Below are 19897 nucleotides of genomic sequence, written 5' to 3'. Positions count from 1 at the left end.
TATTTTGATAAAGTCAATTATTTATCATAAAGACTTATTTGATTCAAAATAAAAGTATAAAATTTTATTTTGTTCAAAAATAAAAATATAAAGGCTTGATTGAACATAATAAAAATATAAAGACTTGATTGAACGCAATAAAAATATAAAAACTTATTTAAATTTTTTTAAATAATTTAAAAACCTTTTAAAATATTATTCTTAACAATTTTATAAACTCAAATGGAGAATTCCAATTAAAACATTACTTTTACAAAAAGTTTTATTTCAATGCATGGTAACTCAAACAAAAATCAATCAAATTGGAATAAATGTTATTTGTACATAATATGATTTGAATACAATATCTACAGATTTTGAGATTTTGTAACGATTAAGACCATATCTAGTCTAATTTGAGATTGTAATTCTAAATTTAGAAGATTAATTTATTTTAAATCCATTTTTTCCATATTTTCCAACAAAAAAAATACATTTCATTCTCTAACACAAAGATGAAAAAAAAATTGAAGAAGGGGATTTAATTGGTTACATGTCAAGTGGCCTAAAATCATTCATTAACATAATGAAGAATTTATATTCTATCCTAAGTAATATATATATATTTTTAAAGGCATGAAAGGACTTAAAGTTCATGTCATCTCTAGTACTTAGAGTTGTAGATTACCTAATGGTTATGTTGATTAGCCATTTGAATACTAATAAAGAGAAATTAATGACTAGCACAATATTTTGTTGGTTTCACATTAAAAGCCTCACTAGTCACCCCTTTTTTTAACACATTACAATAATGGTATCTAGCTGCCCAATCGTATCTTCTTTATATCAAATATTTTAAATTTAATTTCATATATAATTTTCAAATATTTTTCATGAAAAAATATTGTAGCACTCCTCCATGGCCCATGGCTCCACCACGCACACCTCATTGGCTCTGTCGCTCTCCATGGTTTGGATCACGACCTCTGCGTAGCCAATTGGATAAGATGGAGATTTTCTTACGCTTTTTCAATTTTTAAATTGACTAATTAGCGACATGTTTGGTACGGAGGAAAACTTTATTCCCTTATTTGGTTAACATATTATTCAAAGAATAATTATTTTCTTCAAATAGCTAACTTTCAAAATCTTCTTAAAACAAAGCTTTAACTAATCTCAGTCTCTAAATTTGATAAGACTAATGTGCCTTTTATTAAAAATTTTAAAATTATTAAAATCTTAATATTTTAATCATAATAATGTTTAAATTATAAATAAATAATAATATTTTAAAATATTAATGTTTAACTTATTATATTATTAATATTTTAAATTTTTAATTAAAATATAAATTAAAAATGAAAATAGATTAAAAAATTAAAAAAATTATACTAATATTTTAATAAATAAATTTCTAAATTTTCAATTTTTAAAAAAATAAATCTTACTATAATAAAACATTTTAATTGCTAATTATATATTATAAAAATTAATATTTTAAATTTGAAACTTTATTAAAATTGTTAATATTTTAATGGTAATATTATTTAAATTGCAAGAAAAATATTAATATTTTAATTTTTAATGATTAGATTATAAATAAAATATTAATTTTTAAAATGTTAATATTTAAATTATTAATTATTAATATCTTAAATAAACTATAAATTATTAATATTTTAAAATAAAATAAAAATAATTAATTATATATTATAATAAATAAGATTTTTTTTTACCACCTATTCATTTGTTATTCTAATATTATTTTTATTAATTAAATATTATAATAAGTTATAATACTTATTTCTATCTTATTACATTTCGTCAATTAAATTACATAATAACATTTTTATTTTATTTTATTCCTATATAATATCTATTTTGTTCTATGTTATTTTATTTTGAGAACTCTTAAGATTTTATAGGATAAGATAAGATGAAAAAAAATACATTACTTTATATCATTTACCTCAAAATATCATACACCAAGACAAAATATTTCTCAAATTTAAGAATAAAAAATAATAACTTTCTTCATATTGTATTAACCCTATTTTTATTTTCAATACTCAAGTATCGAAACACATTAAGTTAGAATGTTAAATTTTAATCATAAAAATACCATCATGAACATTTTATAAACTATTTTACAATCCATTAATGACAAAAATTTTAAAAATTTTCATTAATAAATTATGATTTATGGCGTTAACTATATAAAAGACAATAATCCAAATTTTAAACAATACTCGATCAAAGCAAAATCCACAATTTGATAATGTACGGACCCCACCTATACTATGAATAGTAATTAACTAAAAATTGTAAGGACAAAACTGGAAAAGAAAATTAAATAAATAAATAAATTCATTCATACTTAACCAAAACTTTAAATAAAATAAATAAATGCCCTTTTCCTTCGCTGTCCCATCTACCTCAGTGTAAATTCTTCATTATACGCGGTTCGAACACTGCTTCACTCCTCCCTGCATCCCATCGATCTCCACTTCTATATATCTATAAAATTCTTGGATTTCCCATTTTAACTTTTCCAAAAGCTTTTCCCATGTTGTAAGAATTTCCCAGAAAAAGAAAAAAACATGGTTCCTAGACATTTCTTAATCCTGTTCTTCTTCCTCTTTGGTTTGTCTTGTTTCCAAGCTCAAGCCCGCTTCATTACCGACCTTCCATCCCCAACTGATCTCGTATGGGATGGAATCTCCACTGTTAAAAACCCACCTTACCTCCTCCTCAAGCCGCTGGCTTCGGCGGAGGAATCCTGTGAGCAGACGTATGGGTTCTTACCCTGCACCACCACGGCGCTTGGGAACTTGTTTTTGATCATTGTTTATGGGTACCTTATGTTTTTAGCTGCTACTTACTTGTCCAGTGGAAGTGAGCTTTTGCTTGAGATCCTCGGTCCCGGGATTGTCGGAGGATTGTTCTTGCCTATCCTTGGAGCTCTGCCCGATGCAATGCTTATTCTTGGTAACTTTTTTAGTTCTTTCTTTTTCTTTTTTTGCAATTTTTTCTATTGCGTTGTTTGGTCGGTGAGATTATGGGTTAATGCTCTGTTTTATGAAGAGAAAATTAAGTTTTAGTTATCCACTGTTTGGTTGATCAGAAAATGGATTAGAAAGGTCGGAAACTTGAAAAGTTTAGATCTTGTCATTTTCATATAAGAAGGAAATTGCAAATTTAGATCTTAATTAGCCAAGTGCGGGATTAGTATACTTATTCTTTTTGGGGATTACAGGGTTGAATTTCTGGTTTACCGTCTACAGTGTTTGGGAATTTATTTGTTTTTATTTGAATTATTATTCTTCTTGGAAAGTTTGATTCTTTTCTTCGTTTGTTCATTTTGTACTATAGTATGTAACTTCATTTTTATTTTCCCTTTTTGTACAGTTATGTGCTTTTTTATTGGAATATGCTGGTTTCTTTGGGTGACTTTGTTTTTATTATTATTGTTTTTGCGTTTATGCATTATTTATAAATTTCTGTTTTTGGATCTTGTATCTAAACTTTTTGCATATGGGTCTGAGTGGAAAGAATCAATTATTGTTGTTCAGTGTATCCCCTGCCATTGCCAAATGTCTATTACAAGGGACTTTTAGCGAATTTCTTTGACTCTACTAAAGATTGGGTTTTATTAGAAAAAGATAGCAGTGGGATCTGAAATAAGCTCCAACAAGTTCCTTGTTTTTTGTGCTTGGTAATTTGTAGGAAATCAGAAACTTAAAGGAGTTTTTGATGGCTATATATGGGCTTTTGCTATTTGAAGACACTTCAGCTGAAACATGAAAGATTTGCTACTCATTTAATTAGTTGGGCTTGTATGAACTTGAGCAAATTCAACTTTAGACTTGCATAGAGGATGCTGGAAAAAAAGTTATAAGTGCTTCATTCTTCTCAAAACTAATGATTCAAAGTTCTAAATAGTATTTGAATTACAAAACTTTGCATGAAAGACATTTACTTTTCTAATGAAAATTTTCTTTGTAATGGTTTATCCAGCAATATAAATACTATATGACTTTTTTAATATGAATTTACATAAAAAAAAAAACAATTTCGTTGTCCTCAAATTCCAATGGTTCTGTAATTTCCAGGAGTTAGACACATCGGGAGTGTTTGATAGTTTGTGCGTGCTTCTTCTATTCTGAGAGCTTGCTGAAAATTTATAACTTTACCGCCCATTTTGGTCCATATCTTGATCATGATGATCTAAGTCTAAAATTGAGCTTGTTTGTGGACTTTTGTCAGTTCAACTTCAAACTTGTAGAGTGGATGCTGGAAAATTTTAACTCCTTCATTCTTCTCACAGCTAAATGATTTCAAGTTCTTAATAATATATGAATTGCAGAATTTTAGCTGAAATACTTTTACTTTTCTATTGAAGGTTTTCATTGTAATGGTTTATCTTATAGAAATATAATATGCTTTTTTTAAAATAATATATATGAATTTATTTTGTTTTCTCCCCTTCTCTTTTGTTCTGATTGCATTTGTACACATGTGCAATGTTTGGAAGTTATCATGCCATACCATATGGCCTCATGTCCTTAATGGTTATGGTTTTACGTCTAGAATACATTTAATTGGTTTTTTTTTTCTTCCCAGTATCTGGACTTTCTGGAACCACAGAAACTGCTCAAAGTCAGGTCTCTGTCGGGATGGGGCTGCTAGCTGGGTCAACTGTCATGCTTCTCACCGTGATATGGGGATCCTGTGTTGTTGTTGGCAGGTGTGATCTTCGTGATTCAGTTGCAGTGGATGGAACAATTACAAAAGGATTTAGCCTAACAGGTGTGCGACTCTTCTCAACATTATGCTTAGTTAGTTAGCTATGAGGGGTTGACGAGTTGTTTTACCAAGTATTATGCAGTGGCCAAGAACATATGACTGAGTTCTCAACTTTTGCTCTGTTGAAACTTCCCTTGGATTTAATAGTGAAAACTGCTGCAAGAGGAAAACCTTGAAAATGGACATATGCCCTTGTACTGTAGTCAGTTCTAGTATCATGGTGGCTTTTTCTATTACTATGTATTATTATGTAAAGTATGTTGTTTTTTTCCTCTTCCTTGGTGAACATCTGTTAGCAATAAGCTTGTCATGCTATATCTTCATAATCTTAAATTATTAACTGGGAAAGAGATGCTTTCTTTTAAGGTCTGAAGTTTCCATTGTAGTCAAAATAACTTCAGAACTTGGGCTGGAGTACTGGGGATGAGTCTAATCTTCAGTGATGGCTACATGACTACATGTGGTACCTTAGCTTGAACTAGTACTTTAAGATGTGATTATATTTTTTAGGTCGATCCCTAATCGATAAGCTTTTCTTTTTCTCTCTTTTTGTCTTTTCCTAGTTGCCCCTAATCAAATGTTTGCCCAATTTTGCAGAGACTGGTGTCAGTACTGATATTTGGACTTGCTATGCTGCAAGTATAATGGCTATCTCGGTTATCCCATTCATTATTGTTCAAATACCACAAATTCTCAGTTCAACTTCAGGAAGACACTTAGCAGTTTTGATTGCACTTATTGTATCGCTCTCAATGTTGGTTTCTTATTGCCTTTATCAGGTAATAATATTTTCCACAAAGGATTTCGATCATCATGTGTTCCATTATTTTTTTTCCTTTAAATATTATTTTAACAATTTATTAAACTATCTTTACAACTTATAGCCCAAAAAAAGAAAGCTATCTTTACAACTTTATTGTAAATGTTAGTGGAAGTGAACTATACGTAAATAATGTGTGAAAATGAATTATTTTCTTATTTCATTGGACTACCTGGAAAAGCACAACCTGCATTCTTTACCTTGCAACTTTACAACTTAAGCTTTTGAGTAATTGTTTAGACCAAATCACGGTTAAGGTTATTGGTAAATCTTGGATCATGAATTCATGATAGACGTCTACTGCACAATGGAGACAGGGAGTTTCAATTGATTAGAGCATATCCATTCGGAATAACTAGGTTGGAGGAAATGTAGTTTTCTAAAGTGGAATGCTGTTAAATCGCTGTCAGTTGTCTACTGGCAAGATGGTTTGTTTTTTTGTGGCTGTGAGATGGATGTGTTCTGGTTTCTTGATGGAAAAATTCTTTGGGTGCTGCTTAGCAGCAATTTGGAAGGACAAATGGAGATGTTGCAATAGGAGCTTCATATTCTCGTGGTAATCAGTGTGTAGAGATTGCAGTTACCAGTAATCAGTGTATAGAGATTCCATTTTACCTTTATTTTAGTGAACCAATTTAGCTGCTAGTATTTTTGTATGAGGATTCTCACTGTGGTGGTGGGTATAGTATTTCCTTTTGGTTAATCTGAGCTTAAGAATGCAGCAGCCAGCTAGCTACTGTTACACCATTTGAGTTCTTCTAAACATTCTGCTTGAAAGCTATAACCTCGCAAAAAGTAAATGGAACTTAAAATAGTTGACTTTTGTCTACCCAGACCTGACATTCCCTCTAGCTTTATTCATTAAAGGTTTGAATATGCTGTATTGGTTAATCTATGTAGTTAATATTTTACCATGACTAGTATATTTTCTGCTATTATGAACCCAAAATCCATGGATAGAAGCAATTCAACAGAAAATCTGAGTCCAAATTGCTTTAGAATTACATTATTGGGTAGTCACTTAGTTCTTTTAAAGTTGTTTGCATTATAACTGTCAAATTGTTCCTTATGTTGTTAAAGAAATTTATTCGTAATGATTATGGAATCTCAATTTTTCATCAATGACAAACCCAGTCATGAACAAGAAAATAAAATCTGAAAATTATGTCTTATTGCATGGTTGAAATGTGTTTATCGGGTAGGGAAGTCTTATGTCTGCCGAGCTGTAGACTTTTCATTGCATGTCTTTAGTTGTCTAGATGTTGAATGTGAGGTTTGGAATCTTCTAATAGTAAAGTGTGGTTGTTCTGTCTAATACTGTCCTGAATAATCAGCTGACCTTTTTCTTTAAATTTATTGATATTAGCTTCATGAAATGTTTGTTCTTCCGATAGCCGCCTTTCTTTTGATGTGTGTATATATATATATTATATTTTGCAGGTCTTTCAGCCTTGGATACAGAGAAGGCGACTTGCTTTTGCAAAGCATAAACATGTCATATCAGGAATCTTAAGACACTTGAAAAAGACTGCTTTAGGAAAACTTCTTGATGACAACGGTGATCCCAATACAGATATTATAAGAAAGTCAGTTTTGAATTTTGACAATCAAGAAAAACTTGCTTCTTCTGCTGGTGTTTCTTTGCCACTTTTCAAGTATTCTAACATTTGCTACTCTCTAAACAACATCTGGCAGGTTGTTTGGGACAATCGACGAGAATCATGATGGTAGTCTTTCAACTTCTGAGCTGAAAGCATTTATTATTGGAATCCGTTTTGAAGAGATAGACTTGGATAAGGATGATGCTGTGAGAAAAGTGATGGCAGATTTCGATACCTCCCTTGACTCTCTTGTTCAAGAGGAGGAGTTTGTAAGAGGTATTGAAAAATGGATTATTGAGGCAAAGCGAACTGGTGGTACTTATCTTGAACCTAATAATGGAACCTTTAAGTTTATTGATCATTTTCACCAGGTATGTTGAGCATTGATGACTTCTCTAGAGATTATATAACTTACACAGGCTGACTTTTATGGATTATTGTGCAGCAAACCAAGAGAGAACATGATTTATTGGGGTCGGAGGAACAAAGTGATGAGGTTGTTGAGGGTGTTGAAAACCCTGGATGGACCTCCTTAAAAGCAGTACTAATGTTACTGCTGGGTACCCTTATTGCAGCTGCATTCGCAGATCCACTGGTAGACGCAGTTGATAATTTTTCTGATGCAACAAGTATTCCATCTTTCTTCATCTCATTCATCGCATTGCCATTGGCTACCAACTCTAGCGAAGCTGTATCAGCCATTATCTTTGCTAGCCGCAAGAAGAAGAGGACTGCATCATTAACATTTTCTGAGGTTTGTTTCTTGTTACTCCTGTTTGCTGAGTAATGTTGATAAGCATCCGACTGATTATCTAGCTAGTATATAAATTCTCATCTCCAAGTTTCTTGATGCAGCTTTATGGGGCAGTAACCATGAATAACGTCCTCTGCCTGTCAGTTTTCTTGGCACTTGTTTACATCAGGGGTTTGACATGGGACTTCTCATCTGAAGTGCTAGTTATTCTTATTGTTTGCATCGTGATGGGTGCCTTTGCCAGTTTCCGCACTACTTTCCCGCTTTGGACATGTTTGGTTGCGTACCTCCTTTATCCATTTTCTTTGGCGCTTGTTTATGTTCTTGATTATGTCTTCGGTTGGTCATAGGTTCATGAATGTGGTGACTAGTGTAGGAGGTAAGCTGTTTGTCCCCAGCTTTATGGTTTTCCCCAATGTATAAACTACTGGGAGACACTTCCTTTGACATTGCATATCAGAGAGACTATTTCGGAATATTATTTTGATGAACTAGTGATGTGTTTGTCAATGTTCCTCAGTTTACCTAATGACCACAGTTTTTTTCTTTAGTTTTTTGGTAGAGAAAAATCACATGGTAGAAGCACCATCAATGTCAACTTTAACCCAACCTCGTTCAAGACCTTACCAATTGTCTACCACCTCTGATTTTTCCTCTGCAATTCCCTCTGCTATCTTCTGCATGATTACCTCTACATATTCACCCACTGCTCTTCGAACTTTTATTAGTGTCAGCAAAGCATCAGGAGGTTTCCCATTTATACTGAACTACACAACTAGCTTTCCAAATATTCCAACAAGTGAAAGGCACAGTTGTAGCTAACAATATCTTCTCTTTGCCGGTCACTTGTTCCTTATCTAGGACTTTTCTCAACCACTGATCAAAGGTTGTAATTGCCCTTTGATCAACTTTTTATCCTAGACCAGTGCCAAACCACACAGCTTGCACCCATTCACACTAAAGTAACAAATAATTGAAATGTGAAACCAATTACAACGTAATTGGTCTATATAAAAATAATATAACGCATTCTATCATCCAAAATAAATCACAATTTTGTATATAATCTTTCAAAAGTTTTGTATTTGCTCAAAAAATTTTGGGTTTAAGAAGGCAAAAAATTTTGGGTTACTCTAGTCTTGTTTTCCTTTAGATAAGAATATGGTTTTTCTGTTCATCTGTTCATGGAGGGCAGCAGATGTTACTATGGAAACTACAATTCAGTGTAAATTCGTACCTGGAATTCAAACAACATCAGGTGCCTATGGTCTCACTCATGCTGCTTCCTGGTCCAAACTGCACTACTCTCATCAGATCTGGAAGAGAAAAAGAATTAACATTAACATCAAGAAATGGGAGAAGAAGAAGAAGATCATGCAAGTTAAAGCTCTTCGGGTTTTTTTTTTTTTTGGATGGCTGAGGCTGATCATGCCAGAAACACGGAATCAAAGGAAAACAATCTATGAAGCTAGAGAACTGCATATTGCAGAGAGAAGAGCTGCACTGGAAACCACTGCCTCTCCTTATCTTTTAACTACACTAGAAGTCTTTGTAATGTTGACTTCAAAAAGCTAGTCTTCGTGTAATTAAATTTGGCATTCAGGGGCCTAAACCATTGATGTAATGTATTCATTGTTATGACTTGACTTGCTGCCACATTGAAGGCCTAATACAAGAACACGAACACCAATTTAACCCAAATCTTGCAGGGCCTTGGTTTGTTGGTAACATTAATACTTGTCTTACTTCATCACTTTCCTATTAGCATGAACACTCTTCGGTACATATTAATACATTAATTTAGAAAATTAGTTTGGATTTTGGAACTCCGAGATATTCAAAGTCATACCAAATTTGAGTTTAACTTCACATGAAATCACCTAGTAACTTTATTTAAATTTAAGAATAAAATATCTTGATTTATTTAAGTTTTGATCATAATTTCACATGCATTAATATTTGAAATTAGATCTGATAATTTTGGATACAATACGTTAACACAATATAAAAAGACACTGGATTAAACAAGTTTGAACTTAACCTTAACGTGTTTCATATTTAATCATATTTGACACGTTTAAGATATAAAAATTTTCGTGTCTTAATATGTCAAACATGAATAACATGTTTAAAACACATTTAAATACGTTTAATTAATCATGTTATTGTGTTTAAACGTGTATATGTTATACCTTTATCAATATGTTAAAAATTAATAATCAACGACTATTTTAATAATTATTTTCATTTATATTTGATGTTATAATTATTTCGTTTTGTTATAATTGTTTTTATAATTATTAATTTTAAATTTAAATAATAAAATTATATTTAATTATAAATATTTTTATTTAATCGTGTTAAACGTATTAATCGTATTATTAATCATGTCCTATCGTACATTGATAGGTAAAATAAACGTATTAATTGTGTTATGTTGTGTTATATTATTATTAAACGTATATATTTATATATTTTAGATTTAAGACATAAATATTATTCGTGTCATGTTCGTGTTTAACCTTTACATGTTTGGTATCTAATCGTGTTTAACACGTCTAAAATATAAAAACATGAATTATCGATCTATTTGAAATAAACCATATGCTCCAAACGGGTAAACGTGAAATATCTTCTTTCTCCACTTTTCTTCTTTCTTCACTCTTTTCTCTTAGGCTAATCGACCACCTTGCGGCCAAATCTAACCAATATCGCAAGAATGCTAGATTTGGTTCTCCTTGATCAAATTTGATTATGGGAGTACCTGATCTAGGATTCTCATGACTGGATTTGCCTAAAAAGTACCAAATCCGGTGTTTTCACGGTAAATCTAATCGGAGAATATCCAATTTGGCATTCCCTAGTCAAATTCGGTCGGAGTATGTCTAATTGATACTTGTCATGTCATCTGTCATGAAGAAAATTTAGTGAGAGAAGGAGAGAGAATGATTGGGTAGAGAGAGAAAGAAATTGTAAAAATAAAAAAAATTATATTTTATATAGAAGTAATTTTTTAAATTAATAAAAAGTAAAATTATTTTAAAAATATGATCATGTTATCAAACTAACAAAAACATTAGTTCATTATCCGTCGAACTTATATGTCTATTAAAAAATATTCTTGTAGATAAATAATTCATTTTGAATATTAATAGACATATGCAGAATTATAATAAAAAATTTCATGAATTTACTCTATCACGGATCTTAATTAATATAAATTTATTAATTACTACTTTTAAATATTTTTTTACTAAAATTAACTACTCGAAAGATCAGAAAATCAATGCTTTTTTCCCGTTCACACACTAAATGAGGATCATTGGACTATTGGGGTGTGGATTGCAAATTTGCCTTTATGAAGCAAAATTTTTTCTCTATGAAAATGGTTTTATACATTTTTTTTTTCTATTTATCTCTGCAATCCAGTGTGGACCATCGCAGACGTCACCAATCTGCAACAATAATGAAGGGTCACATTGGAGGGGCCCATCTTCCCAAAGACAAGACAAAGCATAATCAGATCCCCACAAATCCCACATGCAATAGTTTGTTACCAATCAAGTACCCTGACCCATTCACCAACCAAAGCAACAACAAAGAATTGGAGAAATTGGGAATTCCCTCATAAACCCCCATGAGCAATGCTAGCAACTAGGCATAACAATGCCCTTTGTTTCAACTCCATCAAAGATTTTTCTTTTACGAACTTCACCAAAGATGTAACACCATATCTTTCCCCTTGTCATCTGTTCATGAATGATAAGAACATGTGTCAACTTAATAATTTCTTATTCAACAGTCCGCATGATAAACGGATCATCACAAGAAATATTTATACAAAATACTATGATGAATGGGGAATTCAATTCTTGTTGAGAGTATACAACTTTTGAACCAGTAACTCGATAACTCAAAGTCTAAGATTTGAATTTTTTTTTTTCATGCTCAATCATATCATACAGGGGGGTTATGTGTTAAGATATAGTCAAATGAAAGAAAAATGAGATTCTAGGTATGTTCTCATGGAAACAGAAACTTGGCCCCCCTAAAGATACAAAAGTAATAGGCACAAGAGATTTTATAGCTTCAAATTGAGATCAACATGTCCTCCTACTTCTCCACCATTACAATTGGCCATGGTTATTGTAGTTGCTCGGTCAATTTGCACCATTGCAGCTGGTGGAAAGAAGCAATAGTAAGGTCGATACTGACCTAATCCGCTACCTCCTTGACGGATGATTGAATCTTCCAAGCTTCCCTTTAATACATTTACGAAATTATATAAGCATATTGAAGAAGAAGAAGAAGAAGAATGATCAAGCAACAGCATAAAGTTCAACGGAAATGGAGATGGAGAGATTGTTGTTTAAGCTCACCTGATGAGCTAATGACCCGAGGTCGGGAAATGCACAATTGTAATAGATTAAACTGGGTGGAAGGTGCTTGAATTTTGAGCTTGAACACATTGAAGTAGTTGTGGTGGGAGGGGCTAATGTGAGGAAATCTCCATCCAAGGTACCATTCTGTCTGATACTCTTCTTGGACTTTGACTCAAAGTTCGAGGTTGAGCATGAGGGCCCTTCCCTGAAAATGATGCAAGAAAAACGTAACGATACTGTCCAATCTTAGTACGCTTCTAGACTCCCCAGACCGTAGATGGTGGAACTCACTTAGGATCAAATTAGAGGTTTGTTTTTTAGTATGAGGAGGTATAAGGAGAAGTCTGGAATCAAATCTTATTAGACCCCAATTTTCATTACGTATAAGAGATGGAAAATTAAGATCAAACCTGAAATTTGGGGTGCCGGGTTCGAAATTGAATGTGCTACCGTTGCTACTTGAAGCAGCTTCAACGTGTCCATGGATGGGATGAACAATGGGAGGATATTTGCTGTGGAGAGGGGGGCCTGGAGCATTGTCCAGAGAGAAGGGATATGATCTCTTCATGCCAACCATCTGCAGTTTATTGTAACCAAATTCACAAGCACAAAAAAGCAACCTAGTTACAATTACATGACATCAAGGTCTAAAAGAGAAAGAATGCTGCATTCCCAAGATTTCTAAAAAAGAACGAAAATGAAAGGAAACCTAATTCTTTATTCATCTCTTGTTTAACTGCTAAATCAAGTTTTTTTTTTCCTTTTTGCTTTTGAATGTGGAGTAGTCAATTTTCTCACTATGAAAAGTGATGTTTAGAGGCGTCTACATTTCAAAAAAGACAAAAAAAAAAAAAAAAGAGGGAAAATGGTGTAAAATTCAACCTAAAAATCACCAGAAGTAATCACATGAATTTCCCAAGCTAAAATCATATACTAAAACAAATTGAAAGGGATATTTTAAACTCGAATTTACCATTGGATTGATAAGAGGCTATATATGATTGAAGATTTTGAAAGGAAATTTGAACATATACCTTCTCCTCTTCAGGCAATAAAGGTGTACAATTTCCATAATAGCTTTGGTTTGAAGGGGGCTCCATCTGATAATTCAGTACGGATGTTGATGAAGTTCTTGACGACAAATTCACCTGCATAAAAAGGAAAAATCCATTAATTCACCATAATTCTCTACAACAGCAGAAAGGAAAACATTTTCCGAGAAACAAAAGAAACCAATTTTTAGAACAGAATATCAATTTCCTACCATTGAAGAAGAAGGTTGTTGAAATGGTTGTGCCCTTTGCATCAAACCATGCGGAGGCCAGATGGGTTCAGATTCATAAGGCAAACTCAAATTTGCCCTGAAAGCCAATCCTGGATCCAACCCAGAATACTCCCTTTCAATGTTATACTCACAAGAACTCCACAATTTATGACCACTATTAACACTGCCATTTCGTGGAAGTACTACTCCTCCTCCAGGATGCCACCCTGGAGGAGAACCAGTGGTCAATGGAACAGTGTTTGCACTGACAACATCAGCATTTTGAACAGACAAAGGTGGCCTAAAGATTGAATTTGGTGGTGAAAGATCAGCACGAAACGGAATTGAAGAAGAAGATGAAGAATAAGAAGATTGATTTGAAGGATGGAAATTACTCGGGATTGGCAAAGAAAGATAGGATGCTGATTTATGATGAGTTGGTTGCGATATAACAGATGATGATGGTGATGGCAAAATCGCTGCTGCAGCAGCTACCGCTGCATCTTTCTTTTGTTGTTCTTCTAGTCTTATCTTCTCAAGCTGTGCCACACCAAGTCCTCTTTGCGGAACCCTTTTAGGCTTTTGCTTTTTGGAAGATCTGCCAACACTGTTTCCAAACCCACCACCACTGCTAGTATTACTATTGCTACACCTTTGGGATTGATCTTCTTGAGCCATTCTGCTGACCTTCCATATATCTACACACACACACCCACGCAGGCACAAAAGTTTCAAACTACAAATTTGTAGAGAAAACCCAAGATATAAAGCTTTAGAGAAACACCCAAATCCTAAAACTTGTCATGGACAAGATGTTAAGAATTCCCTCCCCTGGTTCTCATGCATGTTACTATTTATATATAACACTTTCTGCTGGTGGTTCTCACTTGTTTTTAAAGAGATTTAGAGAGAGAGAGAGAGAGAGAGAGAGAGACAGAGAGAGAAGAAGAAGACGAAGAAGAAGAAGAAGAAGAAGAGATCTTTGAAATCAAGAAACAAGGATTTTGAAATCAAAATATTAAGGATAACAAGTGGAAAATCTAGAGAAAGTATGCAGGAAGGAACCAACAAAGTTTAGAAAAAAGATACCCAAAATCTCGCAGATTTTGGAAGTCAAGAGAACAAACCCAAAAGCCTAGCCAAGTTTTCAGCTAAAATAGTGGAAAGGGAAGATCACTATATCCGAGAGGTTTCAGATTTTTTCTCAAAAGCCTAGTCTGTCTGAGAGACAGATCAGATCAAAAGCAAAATATATACTAAAAACCTTTATGTATATTCATTCTTTTCTCTTTTCCTTTTCTCTAAATTCAAAACCATGCAAATCTTTAGCTTACTATGAATATATTTTTCTCTCTCATTTCTCGCCCATATCCTCGCTCCACTCTTCCTCTTTTCATTCCTACACCCTCTCTTCCTCTCCCTCTCCCTCTCTTTCAGCTTTCTTTCTCTCTCTCTCTCTCTCAAATTATGTTTTGCCAAGTCCTAAAAGAAGGTAAGTTCCAATGTCACTTGGCAATGTCACCTTAGCTTTGTTTGTTTCATTTTTTGTGAGGAGTATCTCCTGCTGGCTTTGCAACTTTTGGACCTAATTGTGGGACCCTTACTTTGTTCCCCAACACATGCATGGAATTCACAACCTATTCATTGCCCCCTTCCCTTTCAAGTACTTTGCCCACTTGGGGATTTTCACTTAGCACATACTCTGAGTTTTGGCTGTCAACATATTACTTGTATATTCCCCAATCAATAATTCATATCAAAGTTGAATAAAGGAATCAAACTTTTTCTTTTACAATTACAAAATGGCTTGAGGGCTTGGAATTGTTTTTCCATCTTTCAATTTTTTTCCTTTTTCCTTAACAAAGGATGTTGTTGACATTTGGATTACAAAGGTGAAGATGGAATTGGGTTTCCATTGCTTTTCTTTAGCTTGAGTTAGGCATAGATTTTCTTAGTTTGAATGATGGGGTTTGTTTTGATTAGGTTCTTGAGGTCCACCAACCAAATGGACAATTAGACTCACCCACTCCATGACACCAAAGGAATTAGCTTAGGAAGTGGAAATCTTCTTAAAAATATAAGTAAAATTGGAGTTTTTCATGTGAACATATCTAGTTTTATAAATGTCAGTTCCATGCTGTAAAGGGATTCTTTTTTATTCATATTAATGAATTTATTTATCCATATATATATATATATGTATATTCTTAACTAAATGAAAAAATGCATTGAAATTGATGACTCAAATTAATTGTCAAATTTTAACCATGATTAATGTAATAATTTTTTTATAGGGGATCTAATTAGTTGCAGGTAAGAAACTTCACATTGGGTCTTATAATTTAAAACTAATTGGATAAAACAGCAATGAAGCCAATGTTTCTTTTTATCAAACTCATGCTTTATAATGCAATATTATGTATAATTGTTCATGACAAAAATTAAGTTTGATATCTCATGGCACTCAAAAGATATGAAAATATAATTCCAAATTAAACATTATAAGGTGTAACCCAACAACTTATGTATCAAATGATCACCCTAACCCAAAATTATCCCATGTTAGGGAACTTCTATTATACCCAAAAATTTTGAAATTTTTACTAATAAAGGAAAACTTTATCCCTTATTAATGACTTCTATTATAACCCAAAATTGTTAAAATTTTTCTAAAATGGGAAAACTTTACATTCAATGAAAGAGAAAGCCAACAGAAAGATAGACAAATTCTCACAAGTTGAGAATTCAAGATATAGATAGAAACTTGAATCCTCTTTATTATTGCCTTCTGTTTATGCCAATGAGCAAATCCTATCTCTACCTTTCCATTTAGGACCCACCTTAGCCACAACAAACCATCTCTAACTTATTGTAAAGAAAGCAAAATTTTTGTCTTCAATAAACCAATCCCACCATATCCTTTGAGGTATAGTGGAAACACTTATTTCCATGGATCATGACACCATCCTTCTTGTCATACAACATGCCAAGATCTTGTTAGATATGCAAAATATAAGGTCCCCATTTGGGGCATCTATCAGTAAGATTCTCTTTCAGCATATTTCATTCCTGTTTTTCTTTCGTTTATTCTCTTGTTGTTGCTTGTATATGAACTATGAGTTCTCCTGGATTCATTATTATCTTTTTGATGGAAAAATGGCAAAGTGTATGTGATCAGTTGAGGACTTCAAAGTTTCAACAATAATAGAGGGTGTCTAGGCCCCCTTGAGCTTTAAAAGTACATTAATTTTGTGGGCCTATCGAGTACATTTTCATACTATAATTAATCAAAACATTGGAGTATTAAAGACATTGAAGTATTTAAGGGAGTGGGGAATCTTCAATTTCTTTTTTTTTTAACTTATTCCAACGATTAAAACAAAAAAAAATTATTCGGAAATATCGAGTTTAAACTCTTGAGATTGATTGGGTACTAATTTATAAAAAAAAATGATGATTATCACTTATTATGTAATTTAATACCACATGTATTTAAAAATTAAAAAAATAAATAACTCTCTCCGGTCTTATAATCTGATTATTGTAATGAAATTAGAATTCGATCTGATGAAAGTTCTGAAACTAAACTTGGAGAAATTAATGACATTGTTGTGTAATCTTTGTGATGTCACGTGGAATCAAGCTTCCAAGAGTGACCTCATTAGCCTAGGATATAAACTATTTTCAAATTCAATATAATTGACACTGATTCCTGAATAATGGAGTATTCGAATAAAGTAAATATATAAATGAAATAAAAATATATTCATTTATTATGAAGTTATAAGCTAGGTTGGATCGCGTTTAGGGGACAACAAGTTGATGTAGTTCGTAATAAGTGACAAAAATATGATATCTCAAGATCAACGTTGTCGCATGGCCACTTAAAGAAATGGAAGTTTCTCAATAATACATAATCTTTGTCGGTTGTGAGTTTTATTATATATTACGTGTTCGTTATGTAGATAAGTACATACACATATTTTTTAAAAAATTTTATTATTATTAATTTATTAAAAAAATTGCTTAATGTAAGTCATCCAAGAACCCTTCTACTTGCTTAATGTAAGATTTTAGAAAATATTTTATCTACTTCATTTCTGAAGTGCTTAATGTAACACACGTATCAATACAGGCTCTAGAACCTTGGCTAGCTACAATTAGAAAAGAGATTAATCATAGAAAGTGAGTTTCAGTTGTATAAAACCTAAATTCAGAAATTGTTCATTTGTTAGTTCATGCAAGCTCTGGGCAAAGCCTCAATCAAAGGAATTTATCAAAGAAGCCATTTGTCCTCTCTGACCCATCTTTCTTGCATAAGAATTGTCACTGCAAGTTTCATCATAACCCAAATTGTGGGCTGTCAGGTTGAGTCATGGTCGCATCTTCAGCAAGGAAAGGGCCCAGGGCTCACCTAATGTTTCCACACCTAGACTCCAAGATTATCCTTAAGAGAAAATATTTGATACTATTCTATACAATAAATCTTAATATTTCATTAATTAGATATTATTTTTAAAAAATAAAACATTAATACTAAAATTTGGTGCTGTATTGAGACCATATCAACTTTTTATTTTCTTCAAAATAATACTTTATTAATAAAATATTAAAATTTGATAATTTGATCCTGTTAGTGTATCAAATATTAATCGTATCATTAATTGCCGAAAGAAAAGGGAAAGAAATACAAATGCTAAAGGATGACTGGAAAGTAAAGGAGGTGATTTGTAAAGGTGTTTCTTCATTGAAGTTGATCCAACCTAGAGGTAGGATCAATCCAAAACTTAGATGAATGTTGGAGATGGGCTACTTTTGATGAGCCTTGCAAGTTAAGGGAACTCAAAACTAGGTACTTTTTGCTGGGGAAAAAAGGGGCTACAGAAACTTGGACTAAAACCTTTTTTATTTGACTTGAGATATCAACACATTTCTATGTTCATGAAATAGACAAACAATGGATATATGTGTATATATATATATATATATATATATATATGTAATAAGAAAATGAAAAACCCTTTGAAAAGAATGAAGACTAATTATTGAATCTAGTGGACTATATTTTATGGATGATACCAAATTATGAGTTGAACATATATCAAGATAATAACTAACAAGGTTGAGTATGACTTAACTCAAGTATGATGATTGTATTTGGCAAAATACTAGTCAATAACTAAATGTGAAATATCATAGATAGCAATATCACTATAATTTTATCAAATAAATTCTATGAAAAAGAATCTAATTATTAATTAGGATCACAAATTACTCAAATAGTATATTGTTAGAATTGACCTTAACTTGAAATTAAATACCTTAGTTTGTAATTTAGAATAGTAAGCCAGCTATATTTTGATAAAGAATTATAGGTAGCAAGGGTCCCGTAGCTCAGTTGGTTAGAGCGTTGGTCTTATGAGCCGAAGGTCGCGAGTTCGAGCCTCGCCGGGACCATTAATTTATTTTTAATCCACGCAAGTCATGTATGTGAATTGTAAAGGATATGACTGCAAGTCATGTATGTGAATTGTAAGGATATGACTTAGAGATGAGAGAAAAAAGATACTGAAAATGAGCCAGACCAAACTGATCATAAATTATGTATGGCTTCTGCAATCAGCCAACCAGGCCCTGACAATTTTGTTTTTATATCCTAAAGAGAGCTTGTTGATTGGAAAAACTACCTAACCTTGGTGTCATGAGAAACTCCTGGTCCTTTTCCTTTGTAACTTTTTGCTCCAGGATACTGACTGTTGATCCTCCAAAAGATCAAACAGCTGTGTCAATTTGGTTGGGATGTCATTCGATGTACTGTTCAAGAGAGTGAACCCCTAACCATGCATGCACATTAATTTCCCATTTTTTTCTATTTATGCTTTTCTTGCATTGCAATAAAAACTTGTTTTTCCACCACCACAACCCTCTGCCAAGTCCAATATTGTCCCTTATTCCTGGTTTGTTTGCTTCCATAATCTGCACTTTTCTTGTCTTCTTGTTTCTGTGCTCGTTTATTTATATCTTAGTAAGAATGAGAGAATAAGGATGACTTAGTTATATACCTTCATGAATTGCTTCAAATGGGAAATGGTTTGTTTGCTTGATTCATTTGTTTGATTTGGCTCTGATAAACCCTGGAAAGAGCTCTCTGGGAATGTTCATTGCCTTGTATGTCATTGGTAATCTGCACTGATGATCGATATTTTTTGTTTTTTGTGATTAATGAGTCAGAAAATTTGTCATATACTTAGAACTTAGTTCCTCAATTCTTCACATTCCCATTGTTCTATG

At 32.4% G+C, this 19897-nt stretch overlaps 3 protein-coding genes and 1 non-coding gene across 7 annotated transcripts in view; 3 read left to right on the top strand and 1 right to left on the bottom strand.

Annotated features, from left to right (window-relative positions):
* The first annotated feature begins 2401 nt into the window (after positions 1-2401).
* On the top strand, positions 2402-8510 carry LOC110419066 (sodium/calcium exchanger NCL). The gene is made up of 7 exons (XM_021431942.2): positions 2402-2967; positions 4603-4788; positions 5383-5564; positions 7046-7191; positions 7301-7577; positions 7652-7960; positions 8062-8510. The coding sequence occupies exons 1-7, from the start codon at positions 2580-2582 to the stop codon at positions 8308-8310; spliced, it is 1737 nt and encodes a 578-aa protein (XP_021287617.1). The 5' UTR covers positions 2402-2579; the 3' UTR covers positions 8311-8510.
* Positions 8511-11731: 3221 nt separating this feature from the next.
* Positions 11732-15070, bottom strand: LOC110419325 (uncharacterized). 2 transcript variants are annotated; one of them, XM_021432326.2, is made up of 6 exons: positions 14696-15070; positions 13607-14304; positions 13377-13490; positions 12753-12919; positions 12340-12547; positions 11732-12221 (listed from the first exon to the last, which is right to left on the bottom strand). In XM_021432326.2, exons 2-6 carry the CDS (start codon positions 14282-14284, stop codon positions 12042-12044), a joined length of 1347 nt encoding a protein of 448 aa, XP_021288001.1. In that variant the 5' UTR covers positions 14285-14304; positions 14696-15070; the 3' UTR covers positions 11732-12041. The 2 variants fall into 2 exon arrangements, with proteins under 2 accessions (XP_021288001.1, XP_021288002.1); XM_021432327.2 differs by having other exon boundaries at positions 14941-15045.
* A 3919-nt stretch (positions 15071-18989) lies between these two features.
* On the top strand, positions 18990-19063 carry TRNAI-UAU (transfer RNA isoleucine (anticodon UAU)). The gene has a single exon. It is a non-coding gene; the product is annotated as a tRNA-Ile (tRNA).
* Positions 19064-19482: 419 nt separating this feature from the next.
* IQD10 (IQ-domain 10) overlaps positions 19483-19897 on the top strand; it is a 3822-nt gene continuing 3407 nt past the window's right edge. Inside the window, exon 1 of one of the 3 annotated variants that reach the window (XM_021432581.2) lies at positions 19483-19563. The gene's annotated coding sequence lies outside the window, so the exon portion shown is untranslated. Of the gene's footprint in view, positions 19564-19630; positions 19786-19897 lie in introns of those variants that run through there. The other 2 variants (XM_021432582.2, XM_021432583.2) reach the window with 2 other exon arrangements.

Source organism: Theobroma umbraticum, unplaced genomic scaffold (genome assembly GCF_002168275.2).
Source record: "Theobroma umbraticum cultivar Fairchild unplaced genomic scaffold, ASM216827v3 scaffold_67.0, whole genome shotgun sequence".
Lineage (NCBI taxonomy): Eukaryota > Viridiplantae > Streptophyta > Magnoliopsida > Malvales > Malvaceae > Theobroma > Theobroma umbraticum.
The sequence above is the reverse complement of the archived record's forward strand: the minus strand, read 5'-3'. Positions and strand labels throughout refer to the sequence as shown.